We start from the raw sequence: 18469 nt of genomic DNA, 5'->3' as shown, positions 1-18469 counted from the left end.
GGGAAACATCCCATGATTCAACGCGAGGGGAGGAGGTTAGATTTTGAGGAGGAGGAGGGAGGAAGCGGACGAAAGGGGAAGAGGGGAGGGAGGAGTGGAGGAGGAGGGGCATACCCTCCCCCCAGTACCCCCCCTCCTCCTCCTCAAGAGCTGCGCTCTAATTCGGCATTACAGGGACTTGTAAACGGCTTTCATTTTTTAATCCTGGCTTTTCTTTGGGGGATCCTCTGGATCTGCCCATGGGTAAGGCAAAGGAGTGTAGGCAGGTTAGCTTTAGGGGCACATGGTAGCACACCAAATGAAGGGTACAGGGCAGGGGTGGATTTAGAGGGAGGGGGTCCGGATGTCCTGACCCCCCTCTTGATTTCTGCATGTAAAATTTAGGGCGTAAAACGAAGGAGAGGGGGAGGGGGTTCCTGAACATACGGTACGCTGACCAATACCTGACACCCCCCCCCCCCCCCCGATTAGGAAATTCCTGCATCCGCCCCTGGTACAGGGGGGTATGGGAATTGGGCATCCTTTGAGAGCATATGAGAGGCAACAAGTAAAGTTTGAGCAAAGGCTAACTGATATGGAGCAGATGAGCGGACTCGAAAGCTCGGAAACAAATTTTTACAGGCGGGCAGTGAAACAATAGTTTGTAGAAAACAGAGTTAAGGATGCAGAGAGAAATGTGGGAAAGAAATCGGCTACAAAAACAAAAAAATAAGGAAAGAAACAATTTGTTTGATAATTCTCGGGGGAGCTGTTTGAGGCCAAAACTGGGGCACTAAGAACGAAGACTTATAGGAAAAAAATTCGAAGATACAACCTGCCCTCCCTGAGGAGAGAACAGACATAGATGGGTTTTTGGATTTCGGTGGAGAAGATGGAAGGGTGGATCATAAAAGGGTTGAGGTAACGGAAAGGAGGTTGGAACATTGGTGGAAGGAGACTAGGGAAAACTGAAATTGGTAAAAGCAACTAGCACAACTGGAGACAGGGAGGACAGAGGAAAATTGGGAGTCCCTCCCACGTGGCTCCGGCCCAAAGTCTTAACCCTGTCTCTCGGTGGGTCTCGGTTTTGGAAAGCACCCCAAGGGGCGGCGGAGAAAAGCTCACCGGAGAAAAGCTCACCGCAAAACTGGCAGATGCGGAGAAAAGCTCACCAAATTTTTTAACTTAGCGGGTTTTTCGTCAAACGTGTCAATTTAACACAATTCGCATTCGTCACTTCATTAAAAATATGTCCTTTTTTTTGTAATATTCTTGAAGTTCATTGGGGATATTCACTAATTCCTCGGAACTAAGTAAGCACCCATTCTGTATATTAATGAAGTCGCAAGTACAAAATCAGAACATCGTACTGCGGTAAAAAAAGAACAATTTATTGACAGCTGACAGTGCGTCGTCGGTAGCTCTGTCAGATAAAGAGGTTTGTTCTTCGCGAGCTAATACGAATAGCGGTGTGTGAACCGTTTCAGCTCCAAATATTGTGTAGTGCCTAATAGATAAGAAGGTGTTTGTTGATGTAATCAATTTCGGCTACGCTGTTTTCCTTCTGTTAATTTCACTAACAAAACTTTAGTTCCGAGAACAGCTTGCTTCTGTCGTGTTTGTGGTCTTCACTCCGTCTTCGTCGTTTCAGTGGTTTTCATCATTTCAGGCATCGCGTTGTTGCGCAAGCACTTTGAGATTTTCGGCATTTACAGTTTAGATTTTTAGGCTTTCAAGTTCTTCAAGTTCATAAAGTTTTCAGTCAGGCTTTCGTTGCTTGGAGAGTAAGCCACAGAAAACACACACCTGCAATTATTGATTTGGGAGCAATATACCCAATAAGCTTAAAATATTACAAAAAAAAAATGACATTTTATTTTATACAAAGATGACGAATTTTAATGATAATAAATTGAAATATGTTTCGCTTGACCCAACAACCTCCATATAAGAAGAAAAAAAAATCGGTGAGGTTTTCTTAGCATGCGCTCAATGAACGGTGAGCTTTTCTCCGCATCCGCCGGTTTTGCGGTGAGCTTTTCTCCGGTGAGCTTATCTCCGGTGAGTTTTTCTCCGGTGAGCTTTTCTCCGGTGAGCTTTTCTCCGGGATTCCACCCCAACAACGCCGGAAAAAAAGGTGGGGCGCGTTTTCCCCTTTTCTTTTTATTTTGTATTCTCCCGATCCCCAACAGCCTGGTGCTTCACTCCCCCGGCACGGTGATAATGGCAGGCATGGCGGGGATGTAGAAATCGGGTATTTGGAGGAAAAAAAGCATTTCTTTTTTTTTAGGGGATAGGTGACGCAAGTTACCGCCCGTTACAAAGAGCATAAAACATCATCTATCCATCCATCTATGTAATAAATATTTGAAAATTATTTTTATGATTTGGCATTGATTTGGCCGAATATATGGTTATCATAATGTACGTATTTGTACGTTATTATAATGCATTATAATAACTTCGTGAGGCCAACCTTGGGCCAACCAGACACCGGAGGGTAGCGCGGGTGGATGAGACCACCGTGCCACGGCCCACCCCACCAGAAGGCATCGCAGTCGCAAGATGTCGTCGCGCTTGTAAGTAAACGTTCCTACCAACTTTTGGTCACGTTAAAAGATCTTCGAACATTCATTTGGTTGTTCTCGTTAGCCTGATAGGCGTAATGATGTTAGGCGAAACCAGAAACAACTTGTTTTGCAAGGAGAGCTGACGTTGTAAGCGCTGTACAACATGCCGAGCGTGCTTTTCCTCGGCATGGCTACGTTCTCCCGAAGAGCGACTTCCCGAGGATGCACCAGCTCCGTTCTCATTTCCCGTCTAAATGTTGCTTAAACCTACTTTAAGCGGGCCGTAAAAGTCTCATCTGACTGTACAGAAAAGCCCTTAGGTGGTCCATATTTTAAAGGATGAACTTATCCGAGGGAGGAAATCGCGATGCACTTCAAAGACCCGTGAGACTTCCCCGCTGTGTGTCCACGCGTGCCCACTCGCAACGTGGAGCGGGTTCGTTTTGGCCGGCGCTCCACGTGTGGTTGCTTTCTCCGATTTCGTTTCAGCGGCGGCACCCCACGCGTGAATGCACGCGCTGCACCGAGAAAAATCGAGCGTGTGGCAAAATGCAATCCCGTCATGCCTCGCTCCAACGACGAGCGGGAGCAGACGACAACGATTCGTCTGCTACGATGTATCCGTTCGTACAAAAAAAAAAAAAAAAAAAATAGATTTTCTGGTAGAAATTGTGTCCCACGGGCATAGGAATCAAACGCGAGCTTGAATTGTGAGCGTCTGCTATTTCATGAAGGAAGCCATTGACAACCCGTGCTTTATTTGAAAGTTTTTGGTCGCTCTGTTGCCGTACAGCTAGACGCTGAAATATACCGGCGTGTAAAGAAATGCTCAGAACAAACTCAACAGCGGCCCCCGAGATGTCTATCACCATCCGTGTGCGGGTGAAAAATTTAACATTTGTCGACAAAGCTCCCCCAGCAGAGACCTGCGACTGCCCAGTAAGCATCAGAGAAAGCTAAACATGGTGACTTTACCCGAGGTTTGGTCAACATCATCATGTTTAAAATTTACCTACGTCAGCTATTTTGCCCCCGTTGTATTTTGTTTGAGAAAGCTCTCGTTCTCGACACCCTCACCAAGGCTAAAATCTGATCGACCTGTAACGACGATCAAAATCGAATGTCCCACCAAACGTTTTGCTGGATATTCCAACATGCAAGTTTTAAGCCGTACCCTTTCGGTGCTTCACGCATAATACCATGTTCAAACGGATCAAGCTTCTGCACAGACAGCATCGTCAATTTTCTCCAGTATAAACGGTTATAAGAATTGAAAGATTGCAACCAGCTGCTTTGTATTCAGCTGGTTGCAGAAATTTACGCCGTCTGTAGATATCTCTATGACAGCCGAGTTGCTTGAGGTTGTCGCACACAAAAACTACAGGTTGCAGCGACCAACGTTTATAGGTAGTGACTGCACTCTCGCATTCCCACCCATTAGGTTGAAGAGAAAGGTGCTAGTTTCGGTTTGAGGTACTCATTCTACAACATAGATGACGACAGCATCAGTTTGTACTCAATGCATTTGGCAAGTTTGTTTGAGGCCAGTTCTCCGTGCGACACTCCGTGATTTCAATGCATTCTGGGAGAGAACTCGAACGGTGCCAGTGCGTGTGAAATGAACTCTATAAAGGAGCGTTCGGCCTGTCGGCTTTTCTCCACGAGAGGCTCGATCCTCCACCTCACAACATTCTTGAGTGGACAAGTAGCGCCGCCAAGCGGCCATCGGTTTTTATTTTACTAGCATGCAGAATTTACATTACTATTGAAGATGTACTGTACAGGGTGTTCGCGCCATGTTTTTCTGGGTGCGTGACGACTGTTGGTTCTCTAGCGAGCAATTGCGTGAGAGCTATGCTCTAGAGTTTCCTCTGTGTCATGCTTTTGAGTGGTCGATGTACACTGGCACAAACATTGTCACGAGTGAACTTCTTTCGGTTATTTTGAGTCGAGGGACGCTGCTGAGCCTGGGTGATCTCAGGATGATCAGCAGACGGTGCTAGTCTACTTCGATGTGCCGCTGACAGATGGTGTGATGGGACACACACAAGGATGCTGTGCTACTGACCATGATGGGTGCCATCCGGGCCATTACGGCACATGTAAATGTGAGGGGACACGGTGCTCTGGGAAAGAAACCTCGAACACCGAAGCATGCAAATCAAAACATTAGAAAATTGTGCATTACAGAAACTCTCGTCATACTGAAGGAACCGTAATGAAAACTTTCGTAACATTGGCCGCTACAACCGATTGGCTGGGCGATCACTGCGAGGAAGCTTGGCACGTATCTTGGGCGCCTGGGTGAGGTAGGTGCCCATCGCCGATGCCTCGCCGTTTACATAGAATGTGTTTGTCTCGTGGGTTTTAAGTCATTCTCAGATAGGTAGACCATGCGTCTTGAGTAGGTAGTCGTGAAGATGCGCCCACAATACGTTCGGCAGATTTTTATTTCCTTTGAGGGACAAGTGCTTTTTTGTTTTATCCAAGGGATTGGGAAAAGAATGTCGATCCCGTAAGTGTAAATTTGAGGAGGAAGTGCAGTTGCTCCTTGGTGGTGAGACTTTGAAAGTATGTGCTATTAACTGCCGGCTCTCAAAGGCAAACAAAAACAATAGCCAACTGGAAGCAACCTACTTCCCCAAAGGTTGCGTTTGTTTTCCTCCAAATATATTGTATTAACAACATGTGGAACACTTTTCCAGATGAGCACTGCCAGGCGGCGCTTGTGCAGCGCAAATGTCAGCTGCTTCGGAGGCAGTTTGGGCCTTTGGCGATTACCGTTGGCGCCGACTTGTTTGCGGGTGAATGATAAAAAGAGGAAATAATATTCTGCCCAAAACCGTGAGGTGGTCTTGAGCTTTAGACTGTCGGTCAAGTTATTAAATGGGTGTGCCGTCGGCACAGCAACGTGGGATCTCCCGCGGAGGAGGTGGTCGGCTTCACTACTCGCTTAGGTGGCTTCACCGCACATAAAGCTAGAGATACCATTTGCCCTCCCTCCATCGTGGCTCGGAGCCGACGGGCGTCGTGTAACTATTAGGGACGTCGCAAACTTTTGTCGAACCAGATTTTTTGGTCGAACTTTTGGGGTTCGACTGAGTCGAACCGGTTCGACGAACCTTCGAACTTTCCACCAGATTCGACCGGTTCAACTTTGTGGACAGTGTGGCCAGCCCTTGATACAAGCATGTCTAGGTTTGGAGAATTTTTTTTTCATACAAATGGTTTTTTTATTTTTTGAAAAGCTGCGATTACAAGAAACTAATTATAATCACTGAAGAAGTTAATAACTTAATTTTTAGTATTGTATTAACTGAAATATCCAATCAGCGCTGCACTTAATTCACCTCTTAGCCATTACCATCCAATCCGAAGCCAACTGGCCAGCCTGTCGCGCATGTGCACACGAGTCGAACCTCAATACAAGGTTCGTCGAACTTTCCACTAAAAGTTCGAAAAAGTCGAACCTGGTCGAACTCAAACCGCGGCCGGTTCGCGACACCCCTAGTACTATACACCTTTCCAAAAAACGCTCCTAGACCGCCGCCATGTTGCCGATGCTGATGCAGCTGGTGCAACTCTCGCGCCCTCTATCAGCTAGAAATTTTCTGCCACTCTCTTGGACTGTGAAGACCTGCTCAGCGCAGTTCTCTACCTACATTTTTGCGGTTTTGCAATCAACATTTTCTCGCCCCTCTTGAAAGTTTCCCCTTAAATTTTTTTATGCGTGCTGCGTACCGTTTTTGTGTTATCTTCCATTGTGAGAAATAAGGCTGGTAAGTGCCTGCCATTCAAGCTTTTCTGCTCGACATTCACGGGAAACGAAGGACGTGAAGGACGTCGAACGACCCTCGACACGATTTTGCAAACATTGTTCTCCCCCCTCCCAGAGATAATCTGCGTAGAATCCTCAGTCATCTCCAAAAATAGTTGTCTGAGTTGGGGTGGGAAACAGGTCAGTCGCGTTCATTCTTTGCGTTAGTGCTGTTGTGAGAAAAAGGAAGCTGTCCCCAAAACGTGAGAACGAAGTCATCTTGGATTCCATCCGATCGTCAAGAAGTGACTGTCGTCGACTGTGACTGTGTTATTTGAGATCTTTCTCAAATAAATTATTTTCAGATAATACTGCATCGTGTGGTATGTACAATATATTGTTTGAATGTTAACACTTTGTAAATTGTATGTTCGTGTCTTGTCCATCGGTAAACACATTATTTGTGAGCGTGAAAAATGCATGCCTTTCAGCTCTCTTCTGTTGTAATTTATTTTTGACAACTAAGCGCTTTGTTGTTTCACATGCGGAAAATTGCGTGGCGCCGTCAAAACTTATCGTAAAAAAAATGCACAAATAACCGGAACTGTACATTCCAGTCGCATTTGTTCTGTTGCGCGCATACCCAACAGAAATAGTTTATAGGTTTTTTATTGCTTTTTTTTTTTTTCTTTCAAATGTGGTACAATGCTTTCTCAGTGACCTCGGGAAAATACATGCACCATGAAACACAACATACAGCGGGAAAAGACGAGAATTTAGCCGCCAGCAGCGTTTGAAACTGTGCCTAGGCAGGCTGCGCCTATCGAAATCACAGTCCACTAAGTTAGGGTTAGCAGGGACGCCAGTGAGAGTATAGCGTCTAATCCAGCGACTGGGCTCGAAAACGGTTTGCTGCCCCTGGGGTCGAGTGTTTCTTGGAAAGGTGTATAGGAGGCGCATGTGTGATGCCTCCATAACCTTGGTTAGCAGGAGGCGGCCGTCAGTGTTAGCTGGCTCGTGCCGTCTTGTGCTCTACACGCATGCAGCTCCGGCGAGCTTGCTGCACGTGCAGAAAGACTAAAGTTCGCTTGGTGCACTGCTGCAGCGGTGGCATACTCAAACCGGCTGCCGAGATTGGTCTCTTACCTTCTGTGCCGGTGGCCAAATTTTGGGCCGACTACGTCGTCTCCCCCCCCCCCCCCCCTTTCCCCACGGGTTGTTCTCGAGCACTATTAATCGTGTAAATCCAATGATCCAATGAACACAGTGCCGTGGAACTTTTCACGAAGGTCTTTTAAGTGGTGCTTCGATCATGCTCAAATTATGTGAGGTCGAGTGAAAAATAAAAAGTTGTTTGTTTTCCTACCCTCAAGAGAAAAATTAAACAAACGGTCGGTCCAGCTGGATCTGCCTTCTCTAGAAGCAGGTTTTTGTACCGTCTGGTGCCATGTGCGAGTAGTGGCGTCAATCTGACGGTTTGCTTCTCTTTTCCTCCAGTGTGTAGAAAAAAAACGAGTTTCTCACATTGTTTCTTACATTTTTTCCTCGGGAACCTACACTCGGGAATGTGGAGTATGATCGGTGCACTGCCTAAATACACATTTGCGAAAAGTTGCGTGACACGGCGTTGACAGGCTTATTTGCGCTAATTTGAGGTCGAGAACGGCCCGTGCAAGCCCCTTGTGGGTTGGGGTCGTGAAAAGGCCGCCGGGCGGTGGCCCTTGCTGTGCGTAACTGCGGGTTAGCTCTGCTCGAGCTCGAAGCACTCGCTCGGAGAACCGCGGGGCCCAAAGGGCGTGTGGCTTTTTTCCCAGGTACCCGCAGTACGTCAAGGGGAATCCCCAGCTGCGGATATTCCTGCCAAACTTCTGGATGAAGCTGGTGAAGCACGGGAAACCGCAGCCCCCCAACACGGTCAAGTTCGTCGTACCCTTGCAGTGCGTGATCTCCCGACCTTGGCAGATCTGGTAGACCCTCGTTTTTGACTGAATGTCGCGTCTCGCTTTTGCGGAAAGCACGCGGCGGCGACATCGAGCGACCACACCGTAGCATCGTTCTGCGTCGTACATATTTACTTTTATTTTACGAGTACCGCCGGTACCGGAAAAAATGAAGTGGGAACAGACACCGAAAATTGCGTACGCTATAATTGTCACTTCACCGACAAATCATGCACACAGTTAGCGATGCCTTAGATGGGAAAGAATAATGAGTCGAAGCAAATATAAGAAAAGAAAGGCGAAGCATGCCAGCCCAGGTTGTTCATCATTATGGGTTTTGACGTGGTCTTGCAACAGTGACGCAGGTAATAGAAACGCTTGATGATTTTTCTTCGATTGAAAGAGGGCAAATTAATTGGGTTTGCCTAGATTTTCCTTTTATCATGATGGACTTGTAGGAAAACTAATTCCGTACTGTGGTAATAAGGACGTAGTTGTTTGTAACTATATATGGAAATGTGTCAGCAACTTGGAGAGTTCTGTTGGGAGTCCGACAGGGCCCTGTCTTGGGCCCTGTTTTATTTTTATGTTATATTGACGATATCACCGACAAAGTAACCTCCAGTGTCACGGTGAGAATGTTCGCAGACGACGTATTGCTAAACGCTTTAAAGTAGAATGCCCTTTAAATCATGATGATTAAAATTTGTCGGTTGACTCGGTACAAATATGGTACGAGAGATGGGGAATGAAAGTAGACCCCGACAAAACTATGTCCGTTAGAATCGCGAGTAAAAAAACATACATCCGTATACATCATCTGACAACCTGAAAGGGACGCTGACAAGGTATTTATGCTCACTGAGGTTTTCACTTGTATACATGACGTGAGAGCCCAGCTACCCGAAACACAATTTGTGGCTCAAAATTTTTAATTTTTTTTTCTCCTTAAAATGGTTTATTGAGAACTGGCCGGTTTGAATCAAGCTGTGTCTCTTCTTCGCGGTCGCATGCCGTTCAGACGCACATATGAAATGTAACCAAAGTCGTTGGTCATCAAAGACATACACTTTGTAATAAAAATGGGAGGATATATAAAACCCATTTATTGTGGCTTCTAAAAAAACTGCCAATATATCGACTGAAAAAAATAAAGCTGCACGGTATACCCGGAAGGACATGTACCGTGTAATTCTCAAGATGGCGTCGTATCGCTGAACACGCGGGCGGGACGGCTGGACAAATTGGATTAAGCGGTGACGACGGGCGTGGGGCCTCTACTTCGGAACTGTCATTTGCAGTGCTGGCAAATCTGTCTAGCTTCGAAAGAGAAATCGTTTACCGACCAAAACAATTAGAATTTAGTTCGTACGACACGCCCGAGCACCAAGCTGATTTTCATGAAGTCGCATAGTCGTCACCCCTTCTGGCTAAAGTCATCACTCCTCTTATGAACACGAATTGCTAAAAACTTAAAAAATGCGCAAACGTCGAGCATGAAGTGCTTGACTCTTGCACATTTTCTATTCACTTTGCACAGCCATAAAAATTAAAAATGAAACAAAAACGGTTGGGTGTAGTTACACGATTTTTGGCAACTCTCTCCACGTGTCTGTCGTGGCCAGTAACTCCATGCTCGTATTTCGGTCTCGAGCAGTTGCGTGTTTTGACTTAACTAAAAATATGTGACTGGAGCAAAATATTTATCGCTTAGTCTTCTAACGCCATAATATTAAAAAAAATTAAAAATCTCTTTTGGAAGCGTGTTAGTACTTGGGAGTTAGAATGTCGGCAGATTTAACGGGGAAACGCCACATCAATAATTTGTGCAATACGGCTAGAAAAAAAGTTATGGTTCATAAAGGTGTACAGGAGGGAAATTTTAGCATCTATTTCTTTGCATAGATGATTTTATAACAGCAGCTCACAAAAACGAGTCTTTCGTCTGTAAATGCAAGAAAAGCAATTTTAAAATTAATTTTTTAATACCGCCTGGTAGTTGGGGGGGCCGAGCTTCGTTGGAATTTGCGACGCCACGGACCCATCAGTAGCAGCACAACGGCATGTCCGATGGAGGCGTCTGGGAACAAGCGGCGCTTGGCACACCTCTGAGTTCTAGTACAGCATACCTCGAATATTCCTGCTTGGCAGGATTGTAACACATTTATGATAAAGCTTAAGCCACCAAGTGACGACGATCGAAATTACGGTACCCTTGGCCGTTCATGGGCCTGCAATGTTGCGAGCCTGACGTCGCGGGCAAATATCCCGATGCGCATCGCACCGCCTTGATGACTGATTTTAAAGCTCTCGCCGGAATCCTTCGGTTGGAACGAAAAATATAGCCATCCGTCGAAAATACGAGCGTCTGATTATCATTTATGGATATCATGGAGAATATTTTATTCGTTTCAAAGTGTTCCGGGGATATTTCAAGTTTCGATTCTGTACCTCTTCAAAGCGAAATTTAAAGCGTACCACTAGTCAGGTGAATCTAGCAGCTTATGCAACTCTTATAATACCAACTTTGAAATATGCTTGCATGGTATGAAACCTGTACCACAAAAACCAAATTGATAAATTGGAAAAAAATTTGTTTTATCTTATCCCGCTATAGTCAATGGTACTCAGTCTCATGTATGCTGGAACAGCTCAAGCTCCCACCCCTGTATGTATGCCGCGAATGGGCCAGGCTAAAGTTTCTGTTCATGCTTTCATGGAATGTGAAAGTGTCAATGTGGACACTTCTCGTTTGCTACAACCACTTATTGCGAGAACAGTTATCAAAGCTGATTACTGTCCTCCCCCGCCCCCCCCGCCCGCGCGCGTGTGTGTGTGTGTACGTGTGCACATGTGCGTGTGTGTGTGTGTTTACCTTTCTTTTTTTTTGTCTAGACTAGTCTTCCTCATAGCGCCGTCCGGTTGGTGAAAGGGGCACAATATATGTATGGGCGCATGCCTTTCCCTCCTCACCTACACACCGAGCGGCCCCACAAACCTTTAAGTGCAATAAAATACTCTCACTACTATCACTATGCTCTTCGTTGGATCCCAGCATGCAAGAGTCTTCTTGGTCCTTCTTTCGTCTCGCAGAATGACCAAGTATGACGTGAAGAACTACCTGGAAAAGATCTACAAGGTGCCCGTGGCGCAGGTCCAGACATTCGTCATGCTGGGTACGCAGGTTCTCCCTTCCCTCTTCTCCGGCCCTGTTTGGAAGGCAGCTGTACACAGAGTTTCTCTCCCGCCAAGTGTGCCACTGCCATCGGTGGATTTGGATTTGTGTGGATCACAGACTCTGGCTTAACATTGCACAGACACCAACAAAAGTAAGGATGCGACATATACTCTGTTTCATACTTAGCGTGCAACGCTGTCAAAACTACTGGTGCGTGCATGGGGCTTGATCTCATTGATCATTTGCACACATTCTCGCGCAAACAAAACTATAGATGAAACCACGTGCTCGCGCCAGTAGCTTTGACAGCGTTGCACGCTAAGTATGAAACAGTGTATATACGTATGACAAAACCTCCGCACTTCTGTTGGTGTCTGTGTTATGCTAAGCAGGAGTGTTTTAAATTGCAAATTGTCTTATCTTTTAGAACATTTTTGTAATATACTGTAAACAACTCTTTTTCGTGGGCTCAAAATCTCGCGATTTAGGTCAAAGATGAAGTTTTGGAATAATTCGCGGGTTCTAATTTTTGCGGCGCGGTATGATCTTAATAAATTTCAATGTGTTTACATTTCACCGGAATTGTTTGCGGGACCTATTTTTCGTGAATTGTAGGTGATTCTCGAAAATTAGGTCCTTGCGAAAATTAAATTGGTTACAGTATATGTTTTCTAAAATACAAAAACGACCCTCCAGAAACCTCGGGGGGGCAGGGCTTATGTACCTGGCTCGGCAGATGACGAAATCAAAATATGATGCAGGTTGCATATTCTCATTGAAAGGGCAACTCCGCTCAATTCCAAAAATTTTAGGCTTACATTTGATTCCATTTTCCAAAAGCACTACTAAACAACCCTTCATCTTCAGACTCGCAAAATGTGGAATATTATTTCTGTAATCTTAGTTTAAACATCAGCAGATACCGAAACTTCGGTTGAGACGGGCAACATTGATCTCGTGTCGTCATATCCACGTCACGTCGACCCACATGGTCCGAAAGGTCACGTGATCCTCTATGCAACGGCGGGTCAACGTAGAGCAAAGTGCAAGTGTCGTCGGCTCCGCAATTTTCGCCAGTGTAGCTTGTTACAATATCCATTGACGTCTGCACCACGATGACACTGCGGCCCCAGCTTGCGCTTCGAGTTGCAATTTCGATGGAGGTGCCCACAATGTGACGCACGCTCACTGCAGCGAAGGCGCCGTGCAACCAAGATCTCGGTTACACGTCACAAGATCCCCAGGTGGTCCAAACTAATCAGCAGGCCTCCGCTTGGCTGTGCCAGATGCCCTTCGTAGGTGTGGCACATAGAACTCCCTTTTTACATTTATTTTACCGAAAATGGCCGAGTCTTCGCGTTGGTTTGTGCAGGTGCGAGACGTTATGCTCGTACACAGGGAAACCTCCGGCGCGTAGTGCAACCGACGCGGTAGTCGTTTGACCGTGCATGTGTCTCCTGCTTTAGTAGCCTGAATTGTGTACCTTTATGAAGCTGTACGGCAGACTACACGTTTATGGTCAATAGCGAAATAGTCAGCGGAAATCGTGAATGCAGTGATAAGTATGCTCCAGTGCACATTCGTTTGGCTTCACAGCGCAACTGATCTTTTCACGCACGTTTCTGTATTTAGCTGGTAACAGAAAATTAGTTAGTGTTATGGCACAAGCAGTCGGAACAGACCGTTGTTCCGCAATTTGGCGGCAACGGCTTCCTGGAGTTCCACCAGCACGGGATGTCCGTCCATACATTCAGAGGCGCACTGTCGTGTTGAAACTTGTGAGAGACAACTCCCGGGCTGGTCAACTGGTAATTCGAGCAGGCAGGCAACACAACATCGTGAGCCTATGAATCTTTCGTCAGGCATCGCAGCTGGGCATCGGAGATGCGGCCCGCACCCGTACCATGAACAAGACGTCGTTCTCAAACTACAACAGCGGCGGGACGAAACAGACTACTCCCAGCTCTCGGCTCCGAGAGGCACGCAGGGCAGCACAAACTAGCGCATCCGGGTTATGGTGATCACGTGGACACCGTTAAGCCAACACCGAGAGGAGAAGCTCATGATGTCATTGTTCAACTTTGCTCCTAAAAGTGAAAACAAACAAAACGTAAGAATGTAGACATGCTTCTGACGTAGTGGTTGGCTGCTCAAACTCCGTGTTGCTGAGTGCGCTGTTGATTGTGCCTCACGTCGCACGCTAAAGTTAGCAGATTTCGGCGACTTGGCTCCTTTCAAAGTTTGCTGGCCAGTTTGTTAAATATATAGACGGAATTAGATCGTAATATTAGCTGGCTTGTACTTCAGGTAAGGCCAGCCGAACTAGAATGAACGTAAGTATGCATAAAGAAAAAACCTTACAAACCAGCGGTGTGTATGGTCTTTTCTTTATGCGTATCGAAGACAGTTGAGTCAGTGAAAGAAAGACCTAAAGATGGTTTTCTATCGCCCACTAAAAAAAGAGAAACGAATTGGTGATACAAGTGGAACTGCCTTCCTGCATCTTTAGTATCCATACCATCGCTCGATACATTGAAAATTGCAATAACCGAACATTTCTGCTAATGCTTGTGTTTATCCTAGAATTGTTTATACCCTATGGCTTCTTTTTATCCTCTCCCCTTTGTAATGCCTCTAAGCTCCATTGGGTAATGAAATGAATAAACAGATAATTTAAATCTCTCTGCCACGTGCTGCAGGCAAAATCAAGAGGGCGGAGGGGAAGGGCTACCTCATCAAAGAGAACGACTACAGAGTGGCTTTCGTCACCTTGGTGAGCACATTTTCTATGCACTGCTTCTTGCATCAGGGCTGTGCAGCTATTATTGAACCGGCCTCTCTACTTGTTTTCACCTCAAGAACCGTAGAAAGAGAGTTGAGCTGCCTGCAGAACCTTCGTGCGCTGAATTACGATACCGTAGAATCTCGATGATGCGAAGCTCTCGGGGTTGCACAAAATATCTGTATCGTCCAGAAGGGCTCCAAAAAGGCAATAAAATATTTGTATGTACTCGGTGAGAACAGATGCCTTTGGCAGTGTCAGACTTGGCTACTGCGCAACGGAGGCGCACGGCTGGGCACGCGATGGCACCAGTGCGTCTGCCGCGACTATGACGTCACTCTGGAATGCGCAGACCGGCCAGGCGGGCGCAGCGGTTCCGGTGCGCCAGCTGTGTGCCGTGTGACGTCACTGCTCCTCGCGCATGCGCAGCACAGAGCTTGTCTCATTATGCGAGCCACGTGAAACTGCTCAACTTCGGCCAGTGTAGCCCATGCTACAAAGGTCGACATTGAATTGAGCATTCATAGTTTCTAAGATAAAAGGGGCCCTGAACACCTTGTGCAATAGCCTATTTATGGTCGCAACTCAATCTATGGGCTCTAAGCATCCTAAAAATCCAAACATTGCATTCGTGCGTGGCCGATTTCTCTATTAAAATGGGCATGAAAGGATAAATTACCTCGTAACTATCGCAGACACCAGAGGGTCCAGTGGCGCCATCTGGTGTCAATCTTTTGATACCGATTTTAATAGAGAAATGGGCCACGCATGAATGTGATGTTTGGTTCTTTAAGATGCTTAGAACTCATAACTTGAGTTCTAAGCATCTATAAATACACTATCGCAGAAGGTAGTTTAGAGATTTATCCCACCCTATTAAGGGGTGGCTGGTGATTCTCGTCTGTCACTCAAGGGTGCCAGAGGAGCGTCCAAGAAGCCAAAGTTGGACTTTAGAGCGTGTCTTTCACCAGTGTATGCAAGGTGCAAACACGCTGACGACTGGTAGTGTCCTCACTGGATTGAGTCAAGCGCATCCCACTCAGCCGACTTCTCTTCTGACCAGAAGAAAAGTGCCTCTTTTGTGGGTCTCTTTGATGCTCCTGTTTTCCCAAGGAAAGGTTTACAATATGGGGGCATACATAGAACTAAAGCTGTATAAGTGGGCTCTTGAGTAATGCAAACATTAAAGCAGACTCAAATGCAAAAGTTTATTTGTCAGACACATTATTTTCTTAAAAAATGAACCTAAGAAAAAAAACGAGTGCCAAAAAAATTAGGATTATATGAATTTTTTTGGTAGCCTTTTTGACCATTTTGACAACAAAAAGCTCCACAGAACCTATAAGGAGAGCAAGTCGTCTGCTCCTTGCGCAGGAGTTGCGGTGATGTCAGAGAGCTCCGATTGAAAGGTAGACTTCAAAGCCCTGAGGTCTACCCACTATCCTTGAATCAGAACCAATGAGAGCTTGGCGTTCTGATGTCACCACAACCCTTGCAAAAGAAGCAGGTGAACCCCGCATAGAGTTCTACATCTAGGTTTTGTTTTGAGCTGCAGAAACTCGAGGCAGCCCCAATGACCGACATGCCATCGGGCTAAGCAGGTTCTCAGTGTGGTGAAGCGCAGGTCCCGAGAATTGAAATGCAATGTCATTTCATCCTAATAGCCACACTGCTATGGGAGTCCAAAAATTCGACGTAGAATTAACAAGAACTGACACGCTTGCGCGTACACGTCGGACATGTACGTCGGACATGCCGCACCTGTGCAGTGGGGGAGCTCAATGTCACCGCAGGAGTGCAGTGTGCAAAAGGAAGACGTGGCGCGCTGTTTGTAAGAATGTGCTACGTGTAGAGAAAAATGACAATGTTTTTCCCCCAGTATTTATGCTACAATGCGAATTTTTCGATTTGAGGGAAATACCCAATTTGTGCCTCTGTGGGATAATGATAGTAATTTTACCGAATTAATGTGCTTTTAGGATATTATTGATAGGAAACCTACGTTGAATTCTTGCGTTTCTGCACATTAAAATTGAAGCTGAATGAAGTTTCGATAATGTTTCCACAATATTGACGTTTTGCTCGACTCATTAACACGACCAAAATTACCTGGCAGGCGTGAGAACCGGTTCTTGTGCCTATCATTGCACCATCGTAATCAAACTTAATAATGTGCGTATGACGCTTGAATTGGCTGATATTTTAAGTGAAGAAAGTTGCGATCTCCTTTTCAATTAACGCTGTATTTTTTGCGCGGGAACATGTTTTCCGTAATGGCATTGTTATTCATCTCGTGGATGAGGAAAATTGCGCGGCACTCGGATGTTTCCACGTCCTGGTTAATACCTTATTCTGTTGCGGCACCGATTAATCGTGAATGTTCGGTTTATCTTAATAAACAGGCCCGTAACGCCGTGCCGCCTATGAGAACCAAGCAGCGAAAGCAGGTGACAGTTGGAAGGATCTTCTCTCGATTTCCCTCGAGTCGCCAATAGCCATAGCGACAAAATTCGGAAAAAACAGGAAATATCCTACATCATAAAAAAAAAACATTCAATTAAAAAGTCAAATGGATTACGCCTATACTCTCAAGGGCTATATTAAAAACTTTTTTCAATATCTTCAACTGCCTAATATGTATAGAAATGTATATGGAAAGAGAAACACATACACACGGAAAAACGGATGGAGTATGCCGGTATTTGAATCGATACCGCACAGTTTAGAACAGGGCTGGCCAGGCCAGGCAAAGTTCCATATAAAAAAGCCATTTCAGCCGAAGAGCCGTAGTAAAAAGGGGGCGTGGAATTTTCTAGTTTTATCCAGCTCGGAGAATTTAAAGGCGGTTACGGTACTCATTGTGTCACCGATCCTAATGTCATTTCTCCGGTTGGTCTGACGTGCGCATGGTAGCACGAGGCCGCCAAAAAGCGTGCCCCATGTGTTTAGAAGCACGGAGAAGGATTAGCACGTAGGCGCTTCTCCTTCTCTGCCAGACTGTGGCTTGGAAGAGCTGGCCCCGGAGGTCCCCGACACTGGTGTGTTTCTCCAGCCCCAGGGGCAGACGTTTGAGTTCCCGGACGTGTACCCCGAGGAGAAGGTCCGGGAGCAGGAGAGGAGCGTCCTCAAGCAGGCGGACGAGCTCAAGAAGTTCAAGCAGCAGCACACCCGCGCCGACCCCCACCGGCGGGACCTGCCCTCCTGGTTCGGCCTCTGAGTTGGAAGAGTTCGTCCAAGTGCCCCAATGGAAATCGGGACAACTCTGACTTGCCCGAAAGAAACGAGACATTCTTTAGCGCAGCCTTTGCGTCTCCAGACACCTTTCAACTTTGGAGCTGAACTAAAACCAACTCCCAGTTTGAGGTGTCGACCTTAGAGTACAAGTTAGTTTCGGTTCTGACCCTAACTCAAAACCTGTCTCGCGACGTAAATACTGCATCAAAACATTAGGGCAGAATTATTTTTTCTATGTGTGCTTAGAACTTTGCTTACATCGTAGTTGAGATAAAGGTGTACAAACCGGGGAACTGTTGTTTCTTTGCACTAATTTCTAAAAGGAAAAAAAAAAAATTTTTTTTTGATTCCTCTCGATTTGTTTTGTTGCGAGAAAGAAGCAGTAAACACCTGATGTCTATGTATAGTATCGTATATCACCTAGCTTCATCAGCATAGCAGGCCTACATTATTATGGGCACCAGCCTTTGTGCTGCATCTTGGCTTTCCTGAGCCGAAAATAAATATTATTATATTCAGCAGCCTTGATGAAATGTCAGGGTAAATCGGCTCTTCAAATTAGAAATACATCTCAATAAAAAATCATTTATTTAGAACTGTCGAGATGTTGTCGAGGAAGGATTGTAAACAATAATTTGCAGACGAGTATTCATGATGCTCTCGTACTTCGGAAGTTGAATAGAATGTATTTATAAGTGCTGTAGATGAAATACAAATGGAATAAAGTAGACAATAATCATACACATTTTCAATGCCAATCAATTTGTATCTAGAAAATGAAGCTTCTGATTACGTACAGGGCATTTCCAACACAATGCAACATTTTCTTTTGAAGTACTATAAAGCTACTTAAGTTTGTTATCATAGTTTTTGCCCAAACCAGATGGCAATAGTCTAAGTGTGCATTAAACGGGGCATAATAAATTTTAAGCTTAAACTGGTACGAAGCTGCAGCCCCTGGCAACCACAAGTTCAGAAAGCTTTAAAATTAAATATTCAATATGAAAGTTCCACGATGTGCTCCGAAAA

General features: G+C 45.6%; 1 protein-coding gene across 2 annotated transcripts; it reads left to right on the top strand.

The window, feature by feature from the left end:
* The first annotated feature begins 2497 nt into the window (after positions 1–2497).
* On the top strand, positions 2498–18185 carry LOC115321456 (39S ribosomal protein L23, mitochondrial). 2 transcript variants are annotated; one of them, XM_029981677.4, is made up of 5 exons: positions 2498–2558; positions 8121–8243; positions 11340–11422; positions 14124–14197; positions 17259–18185. In XM_029981677.4, exons 1-5 carry the CDS (start codon positions 2545–2547, stop codon positions 17421–17423), a joined length of 459 nt encoding a protein of 152 aa, XP_029837537.2. In that variant the 5' UTR covers positions 2498–2544; the 3' UTR covers positions 17424–18185. The 2 variants fall into 2 exon arrangements, with proteins under 2 accessions (XP_029837537.2, XP_029837536.3); XM_029981676.4 differs by having other exon boundaries at positions 17203–18185.
* Positions 18186–18469: the final 284 nt, after the last annotated feature.

The sequence above is a fragment of the Ixodes scapularis genome, unplaced genomic scaffold (genome assembly GCF_016920785.2).
Source record: "Ixodes scapularis isolate PalLabHiFi unplaced genomic scaffold, ASM1692078v2 PGA_scaffold4__175_contigs__length_147842914, whole genome shotgun sequence".
Classification (NCBI taxonomy): domain Eukaryota; kingdom Metazoa; phylum Arthropoda; class Arachnida; order Ixodida; family Ixodidae; genus Ixodes; species Ixodes scapularis.
This window is presented reverse-complemented; position numbering and strand designations above follow the sequence as displayed.

Bases quoted from the DNA above. Each gene is read 5' to 3' on its own strand.
- LOC115321456 (XM_029981676.4), top strand. The intron at 8,244-11,339 runs GTGCGTGATCTC...TTCGTCTCGCAG, and splicing joins AAGTTCGTCGTACCCTTGCA to AATGACCAAGTATGACGTGA. The intron at 14,198-17,202 runs GTGAGCACATTT...CTTCTCTGCCAG, and splicing joins GAGTGGCTTTCGTCACCTTG to ACTGTGGCTTGGAAGAGCTG.